Source organism: Girardinichthys multiradiatus, chromosome 23, assembly GCF_021462225.1.
Source record: "Girardinichthys multiradiatus isolate DD_20200921_A chromosome 23, DD_fGirMul_XY1, whole genome shotgun sequence".
In the NCBI taxonomy this organism is placed as follows: domain Eukaryota; kingdom Metazoa; phylum Chordata; class Actinopteri; order Cyprinodontiformes; family Goodeidae; genus Girardinichthys; species Girardinichthys multiradiatus.
The window spans coordinates 40705245-40714886 of NC_061815.1; the positions used below are offsets into that span (position 1 = coordinate 40705245).

At 43.2% G+C, this 9642-nt stretch overlaps 1 protein-coding gene across 12 annotated transcripts in view; it reads left to right on the top strand.

Moving 5' to 3' along the window:
• The window catches only part of dlg3 (discs, large homolog 3 (Drosophila)), a 133048-nt gene extending 123517 nt beyond the window's left edge, over nt 1–9531 (top strand). For 8 of the 12 annotated variants that reach the window (XM_047354144.1, XM_047354141.1, XM_047354138.1 and 5 more), the window contains 10 exons: nt 543–719; nt 831–906; nt 3865–3967; nt 5289–5330; nt 6692–6742; nt 6829–6930; nt 7016–7188; nt 7287–7396; nt 7475–7566; nt 9071–9531. In XM_047354144.1, coding sequence (XP_047210100.1) covers nt 543–719; nt 831–906; nt 3865–3967; nt 5289–5330; nt 6692–6742; nt 6829–6930; nt 7016–7188; nt 7287–7396; nt 7475–7566; nt 9071–9177 — 1033 coding nt within the window. In that variant the 3' untranslated portion in view covers nt 9178–9531. Of the gene's footprint in view, nt 1–542; nt 720–830; nt 907–3864; nt 3968–4565; nt 4612–5288; nt 5331–6691; nt 6743–6828; nt 6931–7015; nt 7189–7286; nt 7397–7474; nt 7567–9070 lie in introns of all 12 variants that reach the window. The other 4 variants (XM_047354139.1, XM_047354149.1, XM_047354143.1 and 1 more) reach the window with 2 other exon arrangements.
• Nucleotides 9532–9642: the final 111 nt, after the last annotated feature.

A 9642-nucleotide genomic window follows, 5' to 3' on the forward strand; every position in this document is an offset into this window, starting at 1 on the left:
GACCTCTGCTCCAGGTACACCACTCTGTGGCTGAACTGCTGCTGTTCCCAATCACTTCCACTGTCTCGTAGTACCATTGTTGACTGTGGAATATTTAGTGAGAAGGAAATTTCACAGCTGAACCTGTTGCAGAGGCGAGTGAATACGTTTATGTATATGGCTGCTTTTAATATTATTGATAGTTTATTTACACTTTTGATTATTTCTCATCTACTCTTAAACACACAGCACCATGGTAAGCTCATACTTTAGCTCATACTTTAAATATTTGTTTTTTTAAATTTTTTTAGAGGATACAGTTAGATGTTTACTTACACGGTATGAAGAAATAAAAACAATCTCTTATTAATCTGGCATTTAGCAAGGTTAATATTTTTAACTGACCTAACTGACCTAAAAGAGGAAAAGTTTACTTAAGACAGAAAGTTAGGAGGGGAAAGATTGTATCTGGCATTTCTGGTCCTTTTTTCTCCTGTTTATTAGCTTTAAAGTTTGTTTTTTTAAAATAAATGTAAGCACTGAAAGCTTTGTTGTTTTTGTAGAGCTCTCTTTGACTACGATCGAACACGAGACAGCTGCCTGCCCAGCCAAGGCCTGAGTTTTTCTTACGGGGACATCCTTCATGTCATAAATGCTTCCGATGACGAGTGGTGGCAGGCGAGGCTCGTCACGCCTCACGGAGAGAGCGAGCAGATTGGGGTCATTCCAAGCAAGAAAAGGTATTATCCTCCTTTGCTTGTTGTTTTTTTTTTCATTTTTTTTTTTCAGAAAAACCTTGAGGAATACCATCCAAAATCCAAAAATATTGTTTGTTTTATTTTTTTTTTCAGAGTGGAAAAGAAAGAGCGAGCTAGATTAAAAACAGTCAAGTTCCACGCCAGGACAGGCATGATTGAGTCCAACAGGGTAAGTGTGGAGGACCAGCTGCCCCGGTGCTCCAGCGGCTGTCCACAAAGCTGCTGCTGGGCTCTCAGGGAGACGTCCTCCTTCCTCCCAGGGACCAGCACCTGTTTATCAAAGCAAGCACAAAGAGTGCTACACATTACAGAGGAGCTCCCTGGAGATGATCTCTTTGTAACCTCCAAAGCTTTTGTTCCCTCAGTTAAACAAACAAAATATGTCCAGGTGCTTCTCCGTAAACTAGAACATCATCAAAAAGTTAATTGATGTTTGGGATTCAGTTGAAAAACTAATACTTGTAGAGCTTGATTAGACACAGGTAGTGCGATATAGACTATTTTATATCACAATAACGATATACAAGGGTTGGACAATGAAACTGAAACACCTGTCATTTTAGTGTGGGAGGTTTCATGGATAAATTTTGCTAAAATTCTCAAGGTGATTAACAACTTTTGCAAGCGAACGCAAAAGTATTGCGTGGGGACGCAAAAGAAAAAAGATCCCCCATGTCCCCTCGCGGGCTCCGTAAAATGTCACTTTAAAATAAAGTTGGAAAAAAGTAAGCAATGATATTATTTTGTCATATTTTTCAGAGAATAACAGAAAAACTGGGGGTATATCGTGACATACAGGGGTTGGACAATGAAACTGAAACACCTGGTTTTAGACCACAATAATTTATTAGTATGGTGTAGGGCCTCCTTTTGCGGCCAATACAGCATCAATTCGTCTTGGGAATGACATATACAAGTCCTGCACAGTGGTCAGAGGGATTTTAAGCCATTCTTCTTGCAGGATAGTGGCCAGGTCACTACGTGATACTGGTGGAGGAAAACGTTTCCTGACTCGCTCCTCCAAAACACCCCAAAGTGGCTCAATAATATTTAGATCTGGTGACTGTGCAGGCCATGGGAGATGTTCAACTTCACTTTCATGTTCATCAAACCAATCTTTCACCAGTCTTGCTGTATGTATTGGTGCATTGTCATCCTGATACACGGCATCACCTTCAGGATACAATGTTTGAACCATTGGGTGCACATGGTCCTGAAGAATGGTTCGGTAGTCCTTGGCAGTGACGCGCCCATCTAGTATAAGTATTGGGCCAAGGGAATGCCATGATATGGCAGCCCAAACCATCACTGATCCACCCCCATGCTTCACTCTGGGCATGCAACAGTCTGGGTGGTACGCTTCTTTGGGGCTTCTCCACACCATAACTCTCCCGGATGTGGGGAAAACAGTAAAGGTGGACTCCTCAGAGAACAATACATGTTTCACATTGTCCACAGCCCAAGATTTGCGCTCCTTGCACCATTGAAACCAACGTTTGGCATTGGCATGAGTGACCAAAGGTTTGGCTATAGCAGCTCGGCCGTGTATATTGACCCTGTGGAGCTCCTGATGGACAGTTCTGGTGGAAACAGGAGAGTTGAGGTGCACATTTAATTCTGCCGTGATTTGGTCAGCCGTGGTTTTATGTTTTTTGGATAAAATCCGGGTTAGCACCCGAACATCTCTTTCAGACAGCTTCCTCTTGCATCCACAGTTAATCCTGTTGGATGTGGTTCATCCTTCTTGGTGGTATGCTGACATTACCCTGGATACCGTGGATCTTGATACATCACAAAGACTTGCTGTCTTGGTCACAGATGCGCCAGCAAGACGTGCACCAACAATTTGTCCTCTTTTGAACTCTGGTATGTCACCCATAATGTTGTGTGCATTTCAATATTTTGAGCAAAACTGTGCTCTTACCCTGCTAATTGAACCTTCACACTCTACTCTAACTGGTGCAATGTGCAATCAATGAAGACTGGCTACCAGGCTGGTCCAATTTAGCCATGAAACCTCCCACACTAAAATGACAGGTGTTTCAGTTTCATTGTCCAACCGCTGTAGATTACAGGGTTCATTTCTCTTTGTTCTGATGATTAAACCCTGCAGCTAATAAAAAACCCAAATTTGCTTCCTTAGAAAATGAGATTATTGCACCAGATCATCAGCCAAATGTTTTTAAGACAGAAATGTTATGTTATAGAAACATTAATGGCTACACCGTCATGAAGAAAACTGCTGACTTGACAGTTATCGAGCAGAGGGTCACTGGCATCCTCCACAAGGAGGGTAACTCACATAGGGTCATAACTAAAGAAAATGGCAATAAAGAAGCACACAAGAAACAGGAACAACTAGCATGAAAAATGTTTGCAACCAGGAAATGGGCTACAACTGTGCATTCCTTGCTTCAAGCCAGTCCTGAAGAAGAAACGTCAAGAGGTTTTTACATGGGCTGAGAAGAAGAACGGCCTGGACGGTTGCTCGGTGGTCCAAAGTCCTCTCGTAGGATAGAACTAAAGTTGGCCTTTAATTTGGGAGTCAAAGTCCCAGAGTCTGGAGGAAGTGTGGAGAGACACAGAATCCAAGTTGTTTGAGGTGTGAAGTTTCCACAGTCGGTGATGGTTTGAGGAGCCGTCATCTGCTGGCGTCCAAGTCAGTTTCTGAGAAACTTCATGTTGGATATTCATGAGATGTAAGAATGAACCAACTAAACTAACGCAGATGAATACTTGATTAATATTTATAACGGGTTTGTCGTTTTGAACTGAATTACTGATATAAACCAACTTCTTGCTGATGGTCTAAGTTACCGAGATGCACCTGTCCAGGTTTGATCTGTCAGGTTTCAATTTCATGAGCATAAATCTGCTGTACAGAAATGATTATTGATCCTGATATATTTATAAACGGTGAATGTTTGATTTGGACTTCAGACGGCCGCCTCCTTCACATTGATCCATTCAGTTTCACCCATTACCTATTTCTCATGTTCATCATTGGATGTGAATTGTTTGCATTTCACCCCCCTGTTTTTGCATGGTTGTGGAGTACCTTCATTGAAAGCTCGTCTGTTTTTGTTTTTGCCCTCCGCCTCCCCGCCCCCCTTCACCCACACATCAGCAGCCAGTTAAAGTGAAGCGCAAAAAAAGCTTCAACCTCTCACGCAAGTTCCCGTTTTACAAGAGCAAGGAGAATATTGTGCAGGACTTGGTGGAGTCTGAACGTGAGTACCAGCTGTATGATCGAGGGGAAGGGGGGGTGGTCTTTTCTCCATTTTTATTTTATTTTTGTTCTTTCCCCCCTTCATGCTTCACTTCTTTCGTCTCTCATCTTTCCGCTCACCTCCGGGGGTGGTTTGTGTGATGGCACCACTCTTATCCCTGCCTCACAGCCCCAGAGAGGTTCCCCACATACACAGGTGGTGTGGGGGTCCTCTCTGGTGTGACCTGCATCGTCTGTGGGCTCCAGAGGAGTGTCTAGCTGCATGTGTGCTGCCAGCTGTTGGGCTGCGTCAACATGGGGGGGGGCCTGATGGATTCTCCACTCAGTCAGTGACCCCTCAACAAGGAGAATCTCATTACTGGACTGAAGCTTTAACTCTTAGCAGGTCAAAATCCCATTATAATGGGATTGGGCCTGTGTAATTGAAAAGCAGTGGCTTACTATGAACAAAGTGGAGCTCAGGCTTAATAAGTATGACAGCACCATGTGTCAGTGGGCGCACTCCTCTCCTCCTCCTTCCCTCCGACTCTCACTAACCTCTTCTTCTTCCTCTCTGCTTTCTTCTCTTGGTTTCTGCTCTCACCTGTCGGGACACCTAGGACTTCCCGGGGTTAAGCGATGACTTTTATGGATCAAAGAGTTTGAGTAAGTGTGTGGTTGCACCGTGTCAAGCAGCTGTCCCCAGAGAGAACGCTTTGTCACTGCAGACCCAGCTGGGAATGCAAGAACCACACACACTTAGAGGGGGACACACACACAGAGACCTCAGACTCACAATACATAGGAGGGCTGCATTCCTATGGGAGGGGGAGCCAGGGTGACACTTCTGAGCGTCTCCCGGGGTCTTTCTGAAAACACGTTTGGTCTCATAAGGTCACACAGAGTTACGATGCAAACGTAAGTCTGTCTGCTTGGAGACGATCCCCCTGGGTCAGCCAGCCCCTGCCTCCCTCATGTGCACACTGTATAACGCCTGTATGTTTTCCTCGACTTTCCCAGAAACCGGATCTGCTGCCACAGGCACAGATTGACCAATAGGAAACATTTGGCCAGGGAATTCTGGGTCAGTTGGGATATAGTTGCAGGAAACACTTAATATCCTATTGCTTGCACCTAAAAAACCATTTCCCTAGTTCTGCAAAAGCTTGAACTTCTGCTTTCTTTACTCCCCCTTTTTTAAAAGCCCAGCAGTTGATAAACATGTTGGGCTTGTTTTATTTTTTCAAACTGAGGCTTTTTAGGCAGGTGAAAATCATTTTAAACCATAAGATGTATTTAAAAATGACACTTTGATGAAAGATTTTCACTTTTTTGCTTTTCAGAATGCCTGACATCCAACACAAGTGACAGTGAAAGTAGTTCAAGTAAGTCACTTAAATTTCTAGATCAAGTTCTTTAATGTATTTCTCCAGGCGTTTATGTGGCGGGCCGACAGAAAGGGGTGCATACGTTTGAATTCTCTACTACATTTTTGCACCTCTAGAAGCTAGTTTTTGCCAATTCTTCTTTGCAAAGTAGCGTAAGCTCAGTCAGATTGGATGGAAAGCATCCATGAAGATACATTTTCAAGTCTTGCCACAGATGCTCAACTGGATTTAGTTTAGGCCATTTTAACAGCGGTATGCTTTGATCTAAACCAGGGGTCCCCGAGCTCAGTCCTTAAGAGCTGCTAGCCTGCAACGTTTAGATGCATCCCTGCTCCAACACACCTGAAGCAAATAAATGGCTTGTTCCCTGGCCTCTGCAGAGCTGAATAACATGCTGATGAGTCTTTTGCAGCCTCTAACAAGCTTTCTTTAAGGGATGCTGTTCATGTAGCTCCATACATCTTCCCATCTACCCAGACCAGCTTCCTTCGTCCCTCAGCATAATGGTGCCACCACCATGTTTCATGGTGTAATGGTGTGTTCAGGATGATGTGCAGCGTTAGTTTTCGACCACACATAGGATTTTGCATGTCGGCCAGAAAAAGCTGAGCTGCTTCCTCAACATGTTTGCCATGTCCCATTCATGGCCTGTGGCAAACAGGACTTCTTGCAGCTTTATTTCAGTGGATTTCTTTCTTTCAAAACCTCCATAAAGGCCAGATTTGTTGAGTACAGTCTAGTAGCTGTCCTGTCCACAGATTCTTCCATCTGAGCTGTTTATCTCTGTAGCTCCTCCAGAGTTACCTTGGCTCTCCTGGCTGTTTCTCAGGTTCTCCTTGCCCAGCCTGTCAGTTTAGTTGTTGGGAGGTTCGCAGTTGCGTTGTATCCTTTCCATTTTTGAACAGTGCTCTGTGAGATTAATACTGTGCTAAATCCTCGCCCTGACCCTACACCTTCATGATGCTGTTTGGCCTTCACAGAGCTGCTGGATTTATACTGAGATTAAATGACACAGGTCGACTGTTCACTGATAAGGCAACTTTTTAAAAGCTATTAACTGTACTGGATTTTATTTAGGGGGTTTAGAGTAAAGAGTGTTGGGTATAACTGCAAACAACATTTAAGATTTTTATTTTTCAAAAAGGTTTTAATTTTCTTTACGTTTCACTGCTTTGTGTTGGTTCTGTCACAGAACATCCCAGTAAAACAAATAGAAGTTTGTGGTTGTAAACTGACAATGTTCAAGGGGTTTGAATACTTTTTTTTTTTTTTTTTACAAGGCACTGGTATCTTCAGATGGTAAAATCTTTGAGTTTAGAAGCAACCTCTGACGTTTCTTCTGCTTTGTGTTCTTACAGAGGGTCAGGAGGACATGATCCTTTCCTATGAGCCAGTCATTCGGCAGGAAAGTGAGTGGGAGGACTCTGGTGTAAGGGATGGTTTGGTGTCCTTCATCGTCATGTAAACTCACCTGCCTTTCTTGTCTCAAACCTAGTCCACTACACAAGGCCTGTGATCATCTTGGGCCCAATGAAGGACCGAGTAAACGACGACCTCATCTCCGAGTTCCCCCACAAGTTTGGCTCATGCGTTCCCCGTGAGTTGGCACTCGAAGCCCCCTACACAGCGCACAAAACGCACGAGCAGAAACACAAACTAACTTGTCCCTTTTGTGTCTGCAGATACAACCCGTCCGAGACGAGAAACCGAGATCGACGGCCAGGACTACCACTTTGTGGGCTCCAGGGAGCAGATGGAGAAAGATATTCAGGATAATAAATTTATTGAGGCTGGCCAGTTTAACGAGAACCTCTACGGGACGAGCATCTTGTCTGTCAGAACTGTGGCAGAGCGGGTAGGTTTTCAAAGAAATCATCATTTTCAACCATACATGGTGCAGGTAAAGTCACAGTACTATCGATGCTGAGCTGTTTGAGCTTAATCTGCTTACAGGGGAAACACTGCATCCTGGACGTGTCCGGGAACGCCATAAAACGACTGCAGCAAGCACAACTTTATCCGATCGCCATCTTTATAAAACCAAAATCCATTGAAGCTCTAATGTAAGCCACCGTCGTTCTACATGTGGCAATCAGCAGCGGCTGTGCTCGTTGAAGTAACTTTGACTCTTCTTCTTTCAGGGAGATGAACAAGAGGCAGACGTACGAACAGGCCAACAAAGTCTTTGACAAGGCAGTTAAACTGGAGCAAGATTTTGGAGAGTATTTCACAGGTTGGCTGCTGCTTTTTCAGTAATGTACTCTCGGTTGTGATTTGAACATTTAACGTCTTACATTATTCTTTTAATGCAGTAAGTTTTAAAAATGTTCTCAAGTTATGGAAACTTTTTTACTGTGTGAGAGAAATACGTTTTAACAAGTCTTTATTCGTCTAAACCTCAGCACTTGGCTGGAGTTTTCCGTATATCTGCCTTTAACTCTCGACTGCTGCGCTAAATCGGCACAAAACTAAAACTTTTAACTGCTGGTTAATAAACTCCTAGTCCTTTAAACACCTGAAAGTCAGGTAAAAGTCTCTGAAAACGTCAGCAGCAGTGAGAATAATGAATACAGCGGAAACATACGATGATTCATCAAAGAAGACGAGATGCAAACCACCAGTTTACATCCAACTTGGTGTAAAAACCAACCTCTAAATACTTCATTAACATCTTATAGGTAAACACATTTAGTTTGTTCACATTTATTTTGTAAATAATAAAACTCTAAGGTTGAACAATCAGATTTAAAGGAATAAATTACATCAGAAGTACTTTTCCCAAGTTTCTGACTCAAAATCGTCATCGCCGTCTCAAAGTGTGCTGCATGAGACTGCTTGGATGTAATTACTTGTCATGCTTTTACATTTCAGTGCATGATCTCTGCTCTGCATGCAAATCATATATTTGGGCAGTAGGATGGACGTGGACTTGGCTGGAAACCCACAGATGGAGATTACTGTGGCCGAGATGCAAAAAACAAAAAGTAATTTCAGGACAATATGATGGAGAGGAGCGTCAGGAGAAACGGGAGTCAATTGGAAGTGGTGCACTGTTTAAAAGCTTTGAAGTTCTGAAGACTCTTGATTTTCTATAGACTTAAAGGGGTAGTTTAGTTTTGATAACGTGTGAAACTTCAAGCAAATACAACTATGTAGACTGTGGCCTACAGGGTATAGTAAAAAACCTGAACTTCACTGCAACCAACATCAAATTTATCTTCGTTGGATTGTAAAGATCAAACCAAGCTCAGCCACAAAGCTACAGAAATAATCAAGGAAAAGCTTTTTCCTTGGAAAGTCTGTAAAAAGGGGTGAATATGGCTTCCTGAATGTTATATGACAACGTAAAGCCCTGTATAGGTTCCTTAGGGGCTGCGATGTTTCTGTAAAGTATTGCATCATTCAAAGAGATGCATTATGGAGACAGGTTAACCATGGGTCTGTTACCTATGGTACCGTAGAGGGTTAATGGCTTTGTTGTGAAAGACATTTTAATATCTGCCAGTATAGCTGAGGATCCCATGGATATAAAGAAGATTCAGGATTCAGTTGTTTTAAATTGCTAAACTGGGCTAATAAGCTGCTAGCCTCCCATCACTCGGAGGACTTGGTAAGGAAACCATTACCGGTAACTTGGCAGAACCGAGCCTTGTAAATCAGGCGTGTTCAATCAGTGTATCTATCTAGTGGCTTCTGATGAAATCAAGAAAAACATCATTTTGTCTGTTTGCTTGCAGCTATTGTCCAGGGTGACTCGCTAGAGGAGATCTACAACAAAATCAAGCTAATCATCGAGGAGCAGTCCGGGCCCTACATCTGGATTCCCTCCCCAGAGAAGCTCTGAGCTCCCTGCCATCCCACCTGCATCGGTGCAGAGCTCCCCTCCTGCCTCCCAGAGACCCCACCCACGCTCACACGCCCACCCCACCCCTCTCCTCACCTCCTTTTTGCACATATGTTTCATATCCAGTTTTAGTGTCATCATTATGTTACTCTCTAAATGAAAAAGAAGTCTTTATCACCATTACTGTGACTGTGCACACCCCTGCATGAGTTTCTCAACAAAACCATTCAAGACTGGAATTGCCGTTCCAAAGGAATTTGTCAAACGAAAGCAAAAAGGGAAAAGGAATAACTTCCTTTTGTGGACTTGGACAGCCTGGAGATCAGTGTGTTGTGCAGAAATCAGGAAGGAGGAGTAGTGATTTAAAAAGAAGAAATATAGACAAACCATACCAAGTTTGAAGACTTTGTAAATGTTCATCAGATCACATTTAAAAAGAGACACAAGACGAGAGGCTGAAGAACA